Raw genomic sequence first — 18404 nt, 5'->3', positions numbered from 1 at the left:
AAAAAGCAGTTTTTCCTTAGTGGGTCCCTCCTTCAGCACCTAGAGCCTGATTCCCATTTCACCCAGCCTGGTGTAAATCAGGAGTAACTCTGTTGAAGTAAATGGAGTAACTCTGCTGAAGTAAATGGAGTTATACTGATGTAAAAGCAGTGTGAATGAGATCAGAATCATGTCCTATGTCTTTCTCCCATTCTCAAGTCCTCTATTCAGCAATCACATTTTCCCCTCATCGTTTTAAAAAGACGCTGCCAGGGTGGTCCAAAAGGAAAATTTTGTTAGGGAAAATAAGACAATAAAACTTATTTTAATACACTGATTTCTCCTTTTCTTTTACCTTTCCCCCCTTTCTTAACAAAATGAAAAGCCTCATTGTACAATAACGTGGATTTCTTTTCAATGTGCCCCTGCTCCACCTACAACCCAAGCAGTGCCCCATTGTGCTAATGCCTGGGAGCCAATGTGAAATGATCTGATCTGAAATGTCAAAAGGAAAACCACCACCACCAAATAAGAGAATTAGATTTTTAAAATTTCCCTCCATTTTAAATCATTTCAGGGGTTAAAAGAAACACAGGTCTGGACTCCTCTGCCTTTTTTTTTTTTTTTTAATTGTATGTTTAATCTGACAATGTTCCTTTAAGCGCTAAACATTAACACCTGGATCTTTCCTTCACAGTCATTCTGCCCGCAGGCTGATGTTGAGACATGCAGGGAGCCAGGAGCCAGACAAGCCTTTCCCAGCCGGGGATGGTGGCCAGAGAGTCACAATCGCCTAAAACTCGAACCAGGCTTCTTTATTCCGTTCTTTTCCCTGTCGTCTTTCATAGGCTGCCCTATGGGTGGAGACGGAACTGCACCGTGGTCACTGTTTTTGTCATGGATTTTCCGCTGACATAAGGGGAGAGATGGCCAGCCCTAGAGCCTGACTGATGTCCTGCTACAGTCCACGATCAGTGCGGGCAGCAGCCACGCATGCGGCCTTCATGCCATCCCTACCGGGATCTCCAGAAACCATTCCTAGGCTTGGATGGGCGCTCCAGTTCCAGACTTTTACCTCTGTGTTGAGATGGACAGTTAGTGCCAACTGAGAGGGTGACGTCTACAGCCAAATAGAGCCACCAACTGATTTCACAACCAGCCACTTGGTTGCAACCCTGCTGAAAGGACAGTTACCTGTTCCGTAACTGGCATTTTTCGAGATGTGTTGCTCAGGTGTATTTAGGGTGACCAGATGTCCCGATTTTATAGGGACAGTCCCGATTTTTGGGTCTTTTTCTTATATAGGCTCCTATTACCCCCCACCCCCTGTCCTGATTTTTCACACTTGCTCTCTGTTCGCCCTAGGTGTATTCCACAGTAGGTGTTCATGCTCACCATATGCACTGGTGCTGGAAGTTTTTCCCTTAGCGGTACCCGTACGGAGGGAGCACAGCTGCAATCCCTGGAGTGGCACCTCTATATCACGCTGTACGATGAGCTGCGCACTCCCCTCACCCTCGATTCCTTCTTGCCAGACAACTCCGACAGAGAGGAAGGAGGGCAAGATGTGGAATACAGCTAAGCAGCACATCTTGAAGAACGCCAGTTACAGAACAGGTAACTGTCCTTTCTTCTTCGAGTGATTGCTCATGTGTATTCCACAGTAGGTGACTCCAAGCTATATCTGATGGAACTGGGTAGGAGTTTAAGGGTTTGTGGGATGTGTTTGGGAGATGATCGCATAATGCGAAGAAAAGGTGTGGACAGAGGACCACGTGGCAGCTCTACATATGTCCTGGATAGGGACATGAGCTACACAGGTGGCTGATGAATTAGAATGCGCCTTAACGATAGGTGGCAGGGGAACCCCTGCCAGGTCATAACACGTGAGTATGCATGAGGTGATCCAGGGGAAAGGCGCTGGGTGGAAATTGGTTGCCCCCTCATACGTTCGGCTGACGCAATGAACAGCTGCGAGGATTTCCGAAACGGCCTGGTTCGGTCCAGGTAAAAAGCTAGCACCCGACACACATCTAGCAGATGTAGGCGGCACTCCTTGTTGGAGGAATGGGGCTTAGGACAGAGTACCGGTAGGAAGATGTCCTGATACATATGGAAGGCAGAGACCACCTTTGGAAGATAAGCAGGGTGTGGGCGAAGCTGGACCTTATCCTTGTGGAAGACCGTATACGGGGGTTCCGAGGTCAAGGCCCTAAGCTCTGAGACATGACGAGCTGATGTGATTGCAACAAGGAATGCTACCTTCCATGACAGGTGGGACCAGGAACACGTGGCCAAGGGTTCAGAGGCAAGACCTGTGAGGTGGAATAACATTAGGTTTAGATCCCATTGCGGCACGGGGTGCCTAGCATATGGGAATGAACGATCCAGGCCCTTTAGAAAGCAGGAGGTCATATGGTGGGAAAAGACTGAGTGGCCCTGTACCAGGGAGTGGAAGGCCGATATGGCCACCAAATGCACCCTGACGGAGACAGGAGCTAGCCCTTGGGTCCTAAGGGACAGGAGGTAATCGAAAATGAGTTGGAGTGATGTGACGATGGGGAAGTTCCCCACTCCGCCGCCCACCTAGAGAACCTATACCATTTGGCCAGGTACATCCGTTGTGTGGATGGATTTCTGCTTTCCAATGTAACTCGTTTGACATTCTCCAAACACCTCCCCTCCTCCACTCTAACCATGGAGCAACCATGCTGTCAAGTGAAGTGTGGCCAGGTTGGGGTGGAGGAGGCATACCCCCTCCTGGGAGAGGAGATCCGAGTGACGAAGAAGTCTCCACAGGGGAGCCGCTAAGAGTTGAAGAAGCTGACAGGCCCAATCCAGGGCTATGAGGATGACCCGCATCCTGTCTGGTTTTACGTTCTGCAGGACTTTGCCTATCAGGGGGAGCAGTGGTAAGGCGTAGAAAAGCTGGCCTGATCACCGAAGGAGGAAGGTGTCTGAGATTGCCCCACTTCCTGCTCTTTCCCTGGAGCAGAACTGGGGGCAGCGTCGATTCTGGTCGATTGCAAAGAGGTCGACCTGGGGAGCTCCCCACTTTCAGAAAAGCTGCAGGACGACCTCCCGGTGGAGTGACCACTCATGTTGGTGGGAAAAAACCCTGTTGAGGTGATTGACTCGCACATTGCGGACGCCAGGTAAGTGGAAGGGTCTCAGGGAGATATTGTGGGCTATACAGAACTCCCATAGGCTCAGGGCTTCCAGGCACAGGGCAGAGGAGTGCATTCCCCATCTGTTGATGTAATACATCACAGCCATATTGTCCGTGAGGGCTCTGATCACCCTCCCACGAAGGTGCGCACTGAAAGCTACACATGCCAGGCGTATTGTCCTGAGCTCCCTGACGTTTATGTGTAGGGACAATTCTGAGGCCGACCATCTCCCTTGGGTTTGACTGTCCCCTATATGGGCTCCCCAGTGCAGGTCCGAGGCATTCGACACCAGGTCTAGTGAGAGGAAGACTTCTTGGAAGGGGATCCCTTGTTGCATGTTGCATGGGAGGGACCACCATTGCAGGGCAGCCACTACGTGGGGCGGTAACGAGACAACCTTGTCCAGCCCGTCCCTGATCTGGGAATACTGGGAGGCTAACCAGAGCTGGAGGGGCCTGTCATGGAGTCACCAGGTGATGCTCTGGAACTGCTCCCCACCAAGCCAGTCAGGACTTTGGGGAGCCTCCTCTCCCTTGGAGCAGACTTGTTCAGGGCAAGAAGCTCACACAGCTTCACCTCCTGGGTCTCTCCTTGGAGCATTCAGCATCCTCTGCCCCTCCGTGCGCTTCCCACAGCGAGCCCGCCCCAAAGGGGTCCTGGGGAAGCCACAGGGTCCTGCACCCCCACTTCGCAGTCAGACGTGACTCTCAGCCAGCCAGTAACACAGAGGTTTATTCGATGACAGGAACAGGGTCTAAAACAGAGCTTGTAGATACAGCGAACCAGACCCCTCAGCCGGGTCCATTTTGGGGGGCAGTGAGCCAGACCCCCCACGTCTGCACTTCACTCCTCGACCCCAGCCAGCTCCAGACTAACCACCCCTCCCAGCCCCTCCTCTCTGCTCAGCTCCTTTCCCGGGCCAGGAGGTCACCTGATCCCTTTGTCTCCAAGACCTTCAGCTGGCACCTTTGCAGAGGAGGGGCCCAGGCCATCAGTTGCTAGGAGACAGAGTGCCAGGTATTTAGGTGCACTGGCCCTTTGCTCTGCCAGATACTTAAGAACTGCCTAGGGGACACTGAGGCACCAACACAGTATTTAGAGAAAACATTAAGAACATTCCTAGTTCGTCACAGGGCCTCATTCTGAGCCTGGCATAGCGGGCCATGGACGTGCATGCTGCCATGTGACTGAGGATCTGAAGGCACACCCTCACCGTCATCACAGGGAATGCCGTGACTGAGGCGATGAGACCTTTGAGGGTCTCGAATCTGTCCTAGGAAAGAGAGGCTGTCGCCTCTAATGAGTCCAGTAGAGTCCCTATGAATTGTATGCGTTGAACCAGAACTAACGTAGACTTGGCCTCGTTCAGCACTAGGCTGAGATCTGCCCACATGGACAGAAGTCATCCCACCTGGGCTTGTACCTGGGACTGAGAGTTGCCCTTCAGGAGCCAATTGTCCAGGTAAGGGAAAATTTGTACCCCTTTCCTCTGGAGGTACGCTGCTACCACCGCCATGCATTTGGTGAAAACACTGGGGGCCGTGGAAAGGCCAAATGGAAGGACTGTGAACTAGTAATGGTCCCCCCGCCCAGGAATCGGAGGAAACACCTGTGCCTCTCGATAATATTGGTATGGAAGTACACATCCTGGAGGTCCAGGGCTGCAAACCAATCCCCTGGGTCCAAGGAGGGGATGACAGAGGCCAGGGATACCATATGGAACCTGTAGCGGACCATAACATTGTTGAGATCCCATAGGTCTAGGATGGGCCTGAGCCCCTCTTTTGCCTTCAGGATCAGGAAATACCAGGAGTAGAAGCCCTTACCCTGGAATTCTACTGGTACCTTTCCACCGCCCCCAGGCGGAGGAGGCGCGCCATTTTCTGGTCTAGGAGGCGGGCATGTTCTGGATCCCTGAGGCTCACCCAGCGTGGGAGGTGGGGGGGGGCGGGCAGCGAGGTGAACTGCAACATGTAGCCCTTGAGAACAGTGTTGAGGAGAGGTCTGACGTTATATGGGACCACTCCACTTGGAAGGCAGATAAACGGTTGCAGAACACAAACTTTATTAACTGGGGGGCTTCCCTGGCAACAGGCCCGGTGGCCCCCCGCAAAAAGTCAAAACCACCTCTTTCCCTGCCTTTTTCCTTCAAGGAGCCAGGCTGAACGGGACTGATGCTGGGACCAGCGTGTCTGTTCCCTCGGTCTCTTAGGCAGGGGTTTGTATCTGCTCCTAGTAGGAGGAGCCGAAGTTTAAGGCCTAGGTTTGTCCTTTGCCAGAGGGACATACAGGCCCAAGGTTTGCAGGGTGGTGTGGGAGTCTTTCATCCCATGAAGGTGGACATCAGTTTGGTCCACAAACAATGCTTTCCTGCTGAAGGGAAGGTCCTGCATCAAGGACTGGGACTCCACAGACAGTCCGGACAGGAGAAGCCACGACGCCCTGCGCATAGATATGGCGGAGGCCTTCGAACGGGCTGTCGTGTCTACCGCATCCAATGCTGCCTGGAGGGCTGCTTTAGCTGCTGACGTGCCTTCCTCTACCAGAGCCCTGAACTCCTTTTTGTCCCGCTCCAGGAGGAGAGGTTCAAACTTTGGTAGGGACCCCCATAAACTGAAGTCATATCGACTCAGAAATGGTTGGCTACCCTAAGCTGGAAACTTGCAGAGGAATAAATCTTCCTGCCAAAAGTGTCCAGTCTCCTGGCATCTTTGTCCTTGGGGGTGGGTGCGGGCTGACCATGATGTTCCCAGTGGTTCACTGACTCTACCACTAGGGAGTTAGGTGCTGGGTGGAAGTACAGGTATTCGTGGCCCTTAGCTGGCATGAAGTATTTCCTCTCCGCTTTCCTGGAGATGGGGGCCAAAGAAGCTGGGGTTTGCCACAGTGTAGTCGAGATGTTGCCTACCCTTTGGTGAAGAGGTAGGGCCACCCGGCTCGGTGCCAAGGATGACAGTACATTAAAGAGAGAGTCAGATGGCTCCTCCATCTCCTCAGCCTGGAGCTGGAGTTTGGACACCACCCACTTGAGGTGCTCTTGGTGAGCCTTGAAGTTCTCCTGTGGGATGGGTGGCGGTGCTGCTATGGTGTCCTCCGGTGCCAGCGAGGGGACTGGCACAGAGCCTAGGGTGTTGGGCGGTACCGGTGGGTTGATCCCCAGGTCAGAGGCCGGGCACAGTGCCGTCGGCTCGGGACCCATTGATTTTTCCCTCTGTCGAGGACGGAAGGCTGATGGAGCCTGAGACGCTCCGGCCACCACGCGGGATCACCTTGCCATGGTGTTCCGTGCCATTGCCCAACTTGGGTTCCAGGCGGCGCCGTTTGTTCTCGCTGAGCTGTCTGACTTGGAGACGGGCGACTGGGTGCTGATGCGGAAGTTGCCGTCGACCGCACGGTACTGTATGAGTGGCAAGAGCAACGGTGTCCGCGATGGTGCCATCCGTGTGATTGGGACCTCGAGGACGAGGATCAGTACCCATCCAAGGTGCTGCTCCTGTACTCAGCCTGGTGGCTGGAGCTACGATGCTTCAGTGCCAGTGAATCTCAAGAGGAGTTCCGAGAGTGATATCTGGCGGATCAGGAACTCGAATCGGAGCATCTATGTTGTTGGTGTCGGGATCAGTTTCGGCAGCTGCGGCACGAGGAGGAGCATTGGCACTGCTTATCCAGGTGCCTGCGTCCTTGGTCACAGGGCGTGGAGGAGCTCTGAGGCTTCTTCGCGGTGGTGAGTTGATCAGCCTGAGAGGGGTAGAGGGCTGGCGCGAGCTGTGGGAAGACCACATCTAGCAAGGCGGCTGTTGTTAGAGCGGGGACTGTGCTGCATCGGGGAGGCCTGTTGTGCTCCCAGTGGCGTTTTCCCTCAAGACTGGGGGCCCACCTCAGGTGGCGCCCCAGGTACTAGGAGGGTTAAAATGTCACGCACAGCCTGTGCAGCCTCCGGAGTCAACAGCATCCTCTCTGCAGGGGAGGCACGTGCAAACGGGACCGGGCTGCTCCACTCAATGTGAGTCAGATGTCTGGGTCCTGAGAGGGATCGTGGGCTGCCCAGCTCGGGTCCGGCCTCACCTCTATCTTTCTCTCGGCACCGCTAAGTCTTCCCCTGCTTCTTGGAGGGGGAGCGGTGCTGGCTAGTGGAGGGGACTTCACTCTGTACTGAAGACGCGGTGCCGAGCACAGAGTCTGTTCAGCGTGCCAGTGCCGGGGCCACTGCTGATTCCATTAGGAGAGCGCGAAGCCTAATGTCCCTCTCCTTCTTAGTCAGGGGCTTGAATGATCTGCAGATCCTACAGCGCTCACTTACATGGGTCTCGCCCAAGCAACGGAGACACTGAGTGTGCGGGTCGCTTCTTGGCATAGAACTGCGACAGGAGTCACAGGACTTGAAGCCTGGGGCATGGGGCATGCCCCGAACCCAGACAACTAACTGGAGAAAACTATTTAACTATTGGAAGAACTGTACTTCTAAGGCTAACTAGAGAAGCTGCAGCAAGGCTGGAGCACGAAGTTCCAACTACCTTCACCGGCGTTAAGAAGGAACTGAGGGTGGCGGGAAGTGCACGGCTCCGCTTGTAGTGCGATATACAGGCGCCACTCCAGGGGTCCCAGCGGTGCTCCCCCGCCCCCCGTATAGGTACTGCTAAGGGAAAAACTTCCGGCACTGGTGCACGTGGCAAGCACGTACAGCTACTGTGGAATACACATGAGCAATCACTCAAGGAAGAACTTTCTGGTTCATTACCAAACTGCCATGATTTGGACTGGCAGAAACCATCCACCTCTGTGCTCTTTCATTGTCTCATTCAACCTGCTCCAGCTGCAGTTCTATTGTGGTGGTGGATGGGTGGTGGTTGTTTTTTAAACAATCCAAAAATATCCTTCCAAGAATTCCTTGTGCCTCAGGGAAACAGCTTCAAAGAACAAAAGAAAAATCAGATTGGGCCACATTCTTCTGAAAGTTTCTCCCACCAACATCGTTTTTTGAAGCAAAATTCCCAAGCTGCCATCCTCCCGCTGAACTTTGCACTTTGCCCGCGAGTCTTTTTTGTGCGTAGAGGGCGGTGTGGATTATACTTCTTCCAAAGTCTTCAGGTTGAGTTTCCTCAAAACCTTTTCTGCTGGAGAATGGAATTCCTGAGAAAGCAGCATCCATCGGCTACAGGAGCAGGCCAATTGGCAGTAGGAATAATTGCCTCCAGCCCCAGAACCAGCACATTGGAGCGATCTCCCCAACACAATATGAATCTAATTACATGTCAAACCCCTGCCCAGAGCCAATATGATACAGAGGTCAGAGGAGAGTGACGAGGGGCTGCTGGCAAAGAGCCCAGAGTGCTGATGACTTGACCTTCTGGAGAGTTAATGCAGGTCAGTCTTTGGGGTTTAGTGATCACACAGTGTCACTAGCTGTCAAAATGCACAGAGTAAATATGAATGGGAGCACTGCAGCCTCCCCACACACACTGATGTAAATCAGGAGAGATTCCTGGGAGCCAAGGGAGTTACCTCAGTGTAAAAGTGATGGTAATGGGGTCAGAGCCAGGGGCAGGAGGACGTGGGATATGCCTTCGTAGGATGGACCAAACTATTTGTGATGTGGTGAAGGCCAAGACTATAACAGGGTTCAAAAAAGAACTAGATAAGTTCATGGAGGATAGATCCACCCATGGCTATTAGCCAGGTTGGGCAGGAATGATGTCCTTAGTCTCTGTTTCCCAGAAGCTGGGAATGAGCGACAGGGGATGGATCACTTGATGATTCCATATTCTGTTCGTTCCCTTTGGGGCACCTGGCATTGGCCACTGTTGGTAGACAGGATACTGGGCTAGATGGATCTTTGGTCTGACCCAGTATGGCCATTTGTTCTTATGGGGAAAGAATGAAGAATTAAGCCAACGGATGGGACCTGGCTAAAGGTGAAACATATCTCTACTCAGCTTCAGAACTGCCAGGCTCGGCAGACCAGAGGTCTGTCTAGTTCAGTATTGTGTCTCCGGCAATGGTCGGAACTGGCTGTTTGGCAGAAGATGTAAGAACCCTGCTGGACGCAGAGGTGGGATAACATGCCCCCAGCATTGGTCTCATCCTGGTCTCTAAGAGGTTGGCACCTCTGAAGCATGAAGTTGAATATCCCTTCCAGAATCATTGAAATGCAGAGCTGGAAGGGACCTCGAGAGACCTAGTCCAGCCCACTGCACTGAGGTGGGACCAAGTAAACCTAGACCAGCCCTGACAGGGGTTTGTCCAACCTGTTCTTAGAAACGTCTAATGATGGGGATTCCACACCTTCCCTTGGAAGCCTATTCCAGAGCTTAAACTAACCTGCCAGTTAGCAAGCTTTTCCCAATAGCTAATCTCCCTTGCTGCAGATTAAGCCTTTTACTTCTTGTTCTACCTTCGGTGGATGTGAAGAACAATTGTTACCCATCCTATTTATAACAGTCCTTTGCATATTTGAAGACTGTTACCGGGTCTGTTCATCCCCAAGTCTTCTTTTCTCAAGACTAAACGTGCCTACTTTTTAAGCTTTCCTCACATGTCAGGTTTTCTAAACCTTTTGTCCGTTTTGTCACTCTCCTTTGGACTCTCTCCAATTTGTCCACATCTTCCCTGAAGTGCGGCACCCAGAACCAGACCCAGGACTCCAGCTGAGGCCTCACCAGTGCCAAGTAGAGTGGGATAAGCTGTAACGCTACGTATTCTTGATATCCATATGAATAGCCAATCCCTTCTCTGAGCAGAGACAAGAACAACAGAGGCGGGTGGGGGGGGGGAGAGGTGGGGGGGGGCCGTCATTAAAGGCACAGAGAGGAGTGGGAGTGATAAGGAAACAGGTTTGTGAAAGGAATTGGAGCTCTCACAGCAGTTCCTAGTGGGCAGGTGTCCTCAGCTCAATACACACTAGCTGGTCCTGGTTCCTCGAGATAATGCTCCCCTCTGCAGTCCCTCCAGGCGCACACAGGCACCTTGGTGGTAGAAGTTCACAACTCTGGGACCTATGCTGTACATACTCTGGGGATAAAGGGAGGGTTTCAGTCTGCAGGGCTGGCAATACCTTTGCTTTAAAATAAAGGCGAACGGGACCAGGGGGTTTAGCCAAATTCAAGGAAGTTAAGTCCATTAATGGCTATTAGCCAGGATGGGTAAGGAATGGTGTCCCTAGCCTCTGTCTGTCAGAGGATGGAGATGGATGGCAGGAGAGAGATCACTTGATCATTACCTGTTAGGTTAACTGCCTCCGGGGCACCTTGCATTGGCCACTGTCAGAAGACAGGATACTGGGCTAGATGGACCTTTGGTCTGACCCAGTATGGCCGTTCTTATGTACCATTGAAATGAACGGGAGTGTGTGTCTAAGTCCCTGTGTCAGCACTGAAACTCTCAGCCGAGCAGCTGAAAGTTTTTGAGGGTAGACCCTGCCTTGTGTCCAGTCGCTAGCTAGGACTATCTCCCTCGCCGAGAGAGGACGGCATAGAAATGGGTGTGAGCCTAAACTCAGCTCCAAACCTCGCCCAGCTCCTGAGGAAGCCTGACTCGAAATGTAAAAGCTCAGGCCTGTCTCTAACTAAACAACACAATGACAGAGCAGGGAGGGGCGGTTGAGAGACACTTACTCATGTCAGAGTCTGTATTGCGTCCATCACAGTAGTATCTGGGTGCGTTCCCAGAACACAACCAAACCAATGTTGTCCCAAAACCAGGCCAGTTCCTGCCTTTGCACTGCACCTGCTAGCAAAATAATACTGGTGTGTGAAGCACGGACTGTGTGTGTATGTGCTCCCCTCCAATGCCACAAATTTAGTTTTTGGGAACCAACAGGGTTTGATTGCCAGGGGAGGACTCTTTGGAGAAAGGAATATTCTGGCTTTCTTCTAAATCACAGGCCTATTGTTTCTTTGCTCATCTGGTTATTACAGCACTAATAGCTTTCTGCCCTTCTGTCTTGCTCACTCTGAGGATCTTTGAACTCTTTATAAATGCCTTCTAACACAGGCATTACTTCACAAATGTGATTAAATGAAGATTTAATCAGCCTCAGATGTGGTCGCCCCATCTCAATAAAAAATACATTGGAATTGGAAAAGGTTCAGAAAAGGGCAACAAAAGTGTTTAGGGGTATGGAACGGCTTCCATATGAGGAGAGATTAATAAGACTGGGACTTTTCAGCTTGGAAAAGAGATGGCTATGGAGAGAGATTATAGAGGTCTATAAAATTGTAACTGGTGTGGAGAAAGTAAATAAGGACGTGTTATTTACTCTCTCTCATAACACAAGAACTAAGGGTCAGCAAATAAAATTAATAGGCAGCAGGTTTAAAACAAATAAAAGGAAGTATTTCTTCACACAATGCATAGTCAACCTGTGGAATTCCTTGCCAGAGAATGTTGTGAAGGCCAAGACTATAACAGGGTTAAAAAAAGAACTAGATAGATTCAGGGAGGATGGGCAGGAATGGTGTCCCAGCCTCTCTTTGCCAGAAGCTGGGAATGGATGACGGGGATGGATCACTTGATGATTACCTGTTCTGTTCATTCCCCCTGGGGCACCTGCATTAGCCACTGTGGGAAGACAGGATACTGGGCTAGATGAACCTTTGGTCTGACCCAGTATGGCCGTTCTTATGTTCTTTCAGCACATGGCAGATTCAAGAACAGAACCCAGAAATGCTGGCTCATGTGCTTTTCTACTCCCTGCAACTAAGCTAGGGGTTTGTACTGACAGTATCTACATTTGTGTTACCTCTATCAAGGGCACAACATTTTAAAAACCATAGAAACAAATTTTGGATGGAAAACCCTTTTGGCCCTGTCATAAACGGATAGTTAAGAGTTAATAGAACAGAAGTACTTCATATCTCTTTTGCCTGTAAAGGGTTAACAAGATTAGTGAGAGCCAGGCTGTCACCTGACCAGAGGATCAGTCAGGGGACAGGATACTTTCAAATCTTGAGGGAGGGAAGTTTTTGTGTGTGCTGATATTTTTTGGTTGTTGTTCACTCTGGGGGCTCAGAGGGACCAGACGTGCAACCAGGTTTCTCTCCAATCTCTCCGATACAAGCTCTTATAAGTTCAGAATAGTGAGTACTAGGTAGATAAAGCGAGTTAGGCTTATGGTTGTTTTCTTTATTTGAAAATGTGTATTTGGCTGGAAGGAGTTCAAATTTGTATTTTGCTGGAAGGATTTTAATTTGTACTTGTATACTTAGGCTGGGAGGGTATTCCCAGTGTCTATAGCTGAAAGACCCTGTACCTATTCCATTTTAAATTTACAAAGATAATTTTTACTGTTTTTCCTTTCTTTAATTAAAAGCTTTTCTTGTTTAAGAACCTGATTGTTTTTTTATTCTGGTGAGACCCCAGGGGACTGGGTCTGGATTCACCAGGGAATTGGTGGGGAAAAAGGAGGGAAGGGGGAGAGAAAGGTTAATTTTCTCTCTTATGTTAGGATTACTTTCTCTCTCTCAGGGAGAGTCTGGGAGGGGGAGAGAGAAGGAGGGGGGAAGGTGGATTTTCCTCTCTGTTTAAAGATTAGAGGAGTTTGAATCACAGTGATCTTCCAGGGTAACCCAGGGAGGGGAAGCCTGGGAGAGGAACAGTGAGGGAAAGGGTTTACCTTCCTTATGTTAAGATCCAGAGGGTCTGGGTCTTGGGGGTCCCCGGGCAAGGTTTTGGGGGGACCAGAGTGTACCAGGCACTGGAATTCCTGGTTGGTGGCAGCGCTACAAGTACTAAGCTGGTAACTGAGCTTAGAGGAATTCATGCTGGTACCCCATCTTTTGGACGCTAAGGTTCAGAGTGGGGAATTATACCTTGACAGGCCCATCAACCTAACTGAGCCTCCATTTCACAGAAGGACAGCCCCACCTCTCCACCCATGTAGCCAGAGATGTTGGGAGCTTTGAGGTAATTCTCCATTCTTGCCTTAAATTCTCAGCTTCTACAATTCTTTGCAGATTTGTTGTGTGCAGTGTTGTTGTAGCCGTGTTGGTTCCAACAGGACATGAGAGAGACAAGGTGGTTATGGTGATATCTTCGATTGGACCAACTTCTGTTGGTGAGAGAGACAAGCTTTCAAGCTTATAGAGAGCTCTTCTTCAGGTTTTTTTCAGATTATTGCAGGTTAGTTGACAGTTCAGCGAGCTTTCTTCTCAGAGAAGGAGCCTCTCCAGATATCTAATCTCATGTCACCCAGGTCTCAGAGCAGGTGGGCTTCTATCTTCTTCTGGTTGAAGATGTGGGCCCTTAGGAATATAGGAACTACCCTGACTTGATCAGACCACCTAGCTCAGGATCCTGCCTCCAACACTGGCCAGCACCAGCTGCATCAGAGAAAGGAGCAAGAAACTCTCAAGTGAGCAGTTATGGGATAACCTGCCCTTAGGGGAAGTTTCCTCTTGACCCCCAGTTGTGAGAGGTTGGCCTGGGCCCTGAAGCAGGAGGGTTGATGGCCATTCCAAAACTATTCTAAATCTAAATAACCTCATTATCCATACAACTATTCCAGGGGTCAGCAAACCTTTCAGAAGTGGTGTGCCATGTCTTCATTTATTTGCTGTAATTTAAGGTTTCACATGCCAGTAATACATTTTACATTTACAGGGACTGGCAGATGGAACCTCAGATGGGCAGTGGGCTGAGCGGACTGGCGGCTGAGATCCCAGGCCAGCAGTGGGCTGAGTGGCTGATGCTAGGAAGGAAAGCCTGGGCTGATTAGGGAAGGTAGGCTCAGCTGTGGCCAGGCCCCAATCAGACCCAGCTGGTCCCTATAAAAGGCTGTGAGCCAGAGGCCCAGGGGAGTCTCTCTCTGGCTATAGAGGGAGATGGGCTTGGCTACGGGGACCTGAGCAGAGTACCTGAGTGGAGCAGGGCTGGGGAAAGGTTGAGGAGCTGGGGAGCTCCAGCCTGGAAAGCTCCAGGCTGCAGCCTAGCATTGGGCCAACAGGTACTAGGGGTTGCAGAGGGCAGGCCAGAGGTAGGTCAAGGCAGCAGGTCTAAACCCTCCTTGCCAGTGATGACTGGCTGATACTGCAGTCTGCCCCAGTGAACGGGGGCTAGATGGAGACTGGGCTTATCATAACCTAGTCCTAGATTTGGACCTTAGCGTCCAAAATATGGGGGTTAGCATGAAAACCTCCAAGCTTAGTTACCAGCTTGGACCTGGTAAAGCTGCCACCACCCAAAAAATTAGAGTGTTTTGGGGCACTCTGGTCCCCCCAACAACCTTCCCTGGGGACCCCAAGACCCAAATTCCTTGAGTCTTATAACAAAGGGGAATAAACCTTTTCCCTTCCCCCCCCTCCAGGTGTTCCTGGAGAGACACACAGAAGCAAGCTCCGTGAATCTAAACAGAGGGATTCCACCCTCCCCGTTCCCAGCCTTGGAAAACAAAAGTACCGAGAGCTAATCTCTCTTCCCCCCTCACCCAGAGGGAATGCAAAGTCAGGCTAGTAAATCTAACACACACAGATTTCCCCCTGACTTCTTTCTCCCACCACTTCCCTGACGAGCACAGACTCAATTCCCTGGAGTTCCCCACTAAAGAAAAACTCCAACAGGTCTTAAAAAGAAAGCTTTATGTAAAAAGAAAGACAAATACATAAAAATTGGTCTCTCTGTATTAAGGTGACAAATACAGGGTCAATTGCTTAAAAGAAATATGAATAAACAGCCTTATTCAAAAAGAATACAATTCAAAGCACTCCAGCAACTATACCATGTAAATACAAAAGAAAAAAACAATAACCCCTATTGTATTATGATCTCTGTACTCACAACTTGGAAACAGAAGATTAGAAAGCAGGAAACAGAAATCCTCTCATAGCCGAGAGAGAGTCAGACAGAAGACCCAAGAACAAAGGACTCACACACAAACTTCCCTCCACCCAGATTTGAAAAAGTCTGGTTTCCTGATTGGTCCTCTGGTCAGGTGTTTCAGGTACTTCTTTCCAGGTGTAAGAGACATTAACCCTTAGCTATCTGTTTATGACAGGGCTGTAGCCAAAACTGAGGCAAAGTGGGGGTAGTGGGTTGGGGGTTCCCCAGGGAGGGGAGACCCAGATTGGAGGGGTTACTGCCAGTGGGCAGCATCCGCAGCTAAAAGGGAACCAGGGTCCTGGGAGGGACACGGGGACCAGAGAACAGGCGGATCACTGGCCTGCAGAGGGCTCTCCGGAGGCTGGAATGAGCTAATTCCCAGGAGTTAGCAGAAGGAGGCACCGCAGGTGTGAGTCCTCTCCTCTACAAAGCTCTTTCACTTACACAACACCTGCAGAGAAGGGATAACTTCCCTGGGAAGGACGTTTCAGCCACTCACTAGACCAGGATGCTTTCTCAAGTGTGTTCCATGTATTGTAACAAACACGGCCACCATGTGGGTGTTTCAGGTGAGCGTGGGAGGCCATTCCCCCTGGCCCGGCATAATCATGGTGCTCCGACGTTCATCTTCAGTGGAGACTGTGAAGGAGGCGTCTTGCTTCGCAGCCAGGGAGTGACAGGAGGAGCCTGTGCTAAAGACGATTAGGGTCCTATGGAAGAGTGGTAGCAGGTAAAGAGATTTCAGTGACTCGAAGGTGTCCAGAAATAGCTTGTGAGAACCAGTTCCTCTGGGACTGAGGTCACCCAGAGCCAGAGCACAGAGGAAGTAAATGGATTAGGTGTACCACATCTAATCCCATTGAGCCAGGGCTATAAATAATGAAGATTCATCAGATAGAGACCACATGGCTTGGCAATTAGCTAGATAATAAAACATTTGGGAAGTAGGTGCTGATGTAGAGCCCGCAGCCTGGTGCAAGGTGATGTAAGTAACACCGGCTGCAGCCTCTTGCTGGATTGCTGGTGTATTTGCCATTAAATCAAATCACCTTTCACGTCTCCACCTACAACCTGCGCTCCAGTGGTTTCATTCTGGGCTGCTGCGTGGGCTGGGGCTAATTATAAATTGATACCGAAACGAAAAAGGAAACAGAGTAGGTCTCAGTCACTTCAATGAAATAGCGCCATATTGTGATAATTTACCATCTCCTGGGACATTTTGCAAGAGAAGGGGTGTGACCTCCACTGCCCTGGCCAGATTGCATCTGCCTCCCTACACTCTCCTGCAGCTTCAACGGGCTACCGGTTTCTCCTTCCCCAAACTGCCATGTGTTGTTGCCGTGTGCTGTTAAACAGCAGATGTGTTGCACCCCAGAGGTGATCGCCCTTGCAGGATGTGCAAAGTAATTTGTGCTCCAACAAGTTCCGTAGCGCTAGTGGTGAGGATGATATTATCCAGTCTACTGAGAAGGTAAGGCCTTTGCTCTGAGTTTTCATTCCAGAGAGTTTATACATATGCAATACACTGGTTTTAAAAGATTTTGATGACAGAAACTCTTCAAGCTCCATCTGGATGAAAATTAGAAGATCACTGTCAGATCCTAATGAGAAAAGCAGCTCCCTGTCCGTTTTTGCTCTGTCGACCATGGCATACAGTTCAAACAGAAGAGGAGATTTGGGTAGGCAGAACACAATTACCTTCATCGGAATAAGACCTTCCAGGCCAAGTTTTAGCTGTAAACCAACTGTTACGAACCACTGGACAGAGGAACATGTTGTCACAGAAACACTGACAGACCCGTAAGCGTCAGAATGGGGCTGCCAGCTGCTGCTGCCACGGATCAGAAAGCGTTCCACCCATTGAGGAGTCATGTATAGCTCAGCCCAGACCTTGAGATAAGCGTGGAGCAAGGAATTGACTTGCCCCAGGCTACGCGCCGCAGCTACGGGAGCCAATCCTGATGCCACCGACGCAGACGCTCTGATTAGAGTGCCCGCAGTGAGCGGGCAGCATGCGAGATGAAAGATGCGGACTGATTTCCCTGCTGAATTTGATTTTGAACACCATTGTAAGCTGAAGCCACGTGAGCTCTGCCATAGCTTTGGCCCCACCAATCAGCCATATCTAAACCATCTTTTTTCAGCTTCTCTAAAATAACCTCAGTAATCAGCTGTCTTGCTTTGGTGTGGAGGGCAATGAAATCTGCAAAGCATTAAAGAGGGCTCTGAATGATCCATTTGGGGCTCTTGTTGGAAGGAAAGAGCAACAAAACAAAACAAAGAATGAGGTCCTGTACATGCCTGGTTCCACTGGAATCATTTGAACCTCCGTTCACACGGGCCTGCTCAGGCCCCAAGTTCAGAGCTGGACCAGAATTTAGCCAAAGTCTTGGCTGTGGGTGGTGTAGGGGAACCAGCTGGGGTCACACTCGCATGGGTGTGTTTGGGTAGACCCACCAGTACAAACTCCAGAGAGGGCAGCGTGTCATTCCCAAAACTCACCGTTAGTTCTAAGAGCCTCATACACAAACACAACTGCTTTGAGCACAAGAAACTGGAGAGTCCCTCCGTTCTGGGCTCACAACCCATACCCCCATCTCTGTGAAACACCGTCACAGTCACAATTATCTTCCCAGCCCTGCCAGCAGGTTCAGTCCAGGAACACAAACACAGATCGGTACCCGAAGCAGACGGCAAGTCTGCATCTCCTGCATTCTCATCAGCTACTCTCAGAAACTGTGTGAGATATTGCCATGATGGGAGCCAGAGGAAAACCGAAGGTAGGCAGACGTATAGGGGCTTAGCATTAGGCAGAAGAAGTGTGGGAAGATTTTCTTACCTGCTTGTTAAGTTTCTGCTTCTGGGGGCTCCCGGGTTCCTCATTCACGCTGTGAGGGGAAAAAGTGCAATGAGATGAGGGCCTGTGTTTCCAAAAGCGACGGTGACTTCGCATGGTTCTGTTTTCAAGGGCCCACGTGGAGTGGCCTTAAAGGCCATGCTTAATTTGTGCCAGGGCCTGGCATTTCCGAGCCCCGGCACCTCTGGGCCTGGCAGTTCTGAGCCCCGGCACCTCTGGGCCTGCTGCATCACTTATGGATGTAAAAAAATTGCTTGAGCCCTGTCACGCCTTTCATTACAAATTAAGCGCTGCTTAAAAGGGCTTGATTGTCAAAGGATGGATGCGCAGTGCTGTCTCACACAGCATGCCCCAAGCTGGGCTCCCAACCGTGGAAGCAGCCAAAGTCACCAGTCCCATTAGAAAATCGTGGAGAGGGAAACAAACAAACATTGACCCTTGGGTTTACATCAATCCCAGCTGAGAGAGAGAATCCACTGCCTACTCCCACTCCTCCATATGCTCCCTGCCCACTTCTTTCTTCTGGGGCTAGAGAGAACATACCTCTGTACCAAGTGGGCATTCTGTAGACTGGCGTATTACAGGTC

At 50.6% G+C, this 18404-nt stretch overlaps 1 protein-coding gene across 2 annotated transcripts in view; it reads right to left on the bottom strand.

Annotated features, from left to right (window-relative positions):
- TULP1 (TUB like protein 1) overlaps positions 1–18404 on the bottom strand; it is a 39977-nt gene that overhangs the window by 18444 nt on the left and 3129 nt on the right. For both annotated transcript variants that reach the window (XM_030561271.1, XM_030561272.1), the window contains exon 2: positions 17800–17848. In XM_030561271.1, the coding sequence (XP_030417131.1) occupies positions 17800–17848 (49 nt within the window). The remainder of the gene's footprint in view (positions 1–17799; positions 17849–18404) is intronic.

Source organism: Gopherus evgoodei, chromosome 4 (assembly GCF_007399415.2).
Source record: "Gopherus evgoodei ecotype Sinaloan lineage chromosome 4, rGopEvg1_v1.p, whole genome shotgun sequence".
NCBI lineage: Eukaryota > Metazoa > Chordata > Testudines > Testudinidae > Gopherus > Gopherus evgoodei.
Note: the sequence above shows the minus strand (reverse complement) of the source record. Positions and strands in the feature narration are given on the sequence as shown.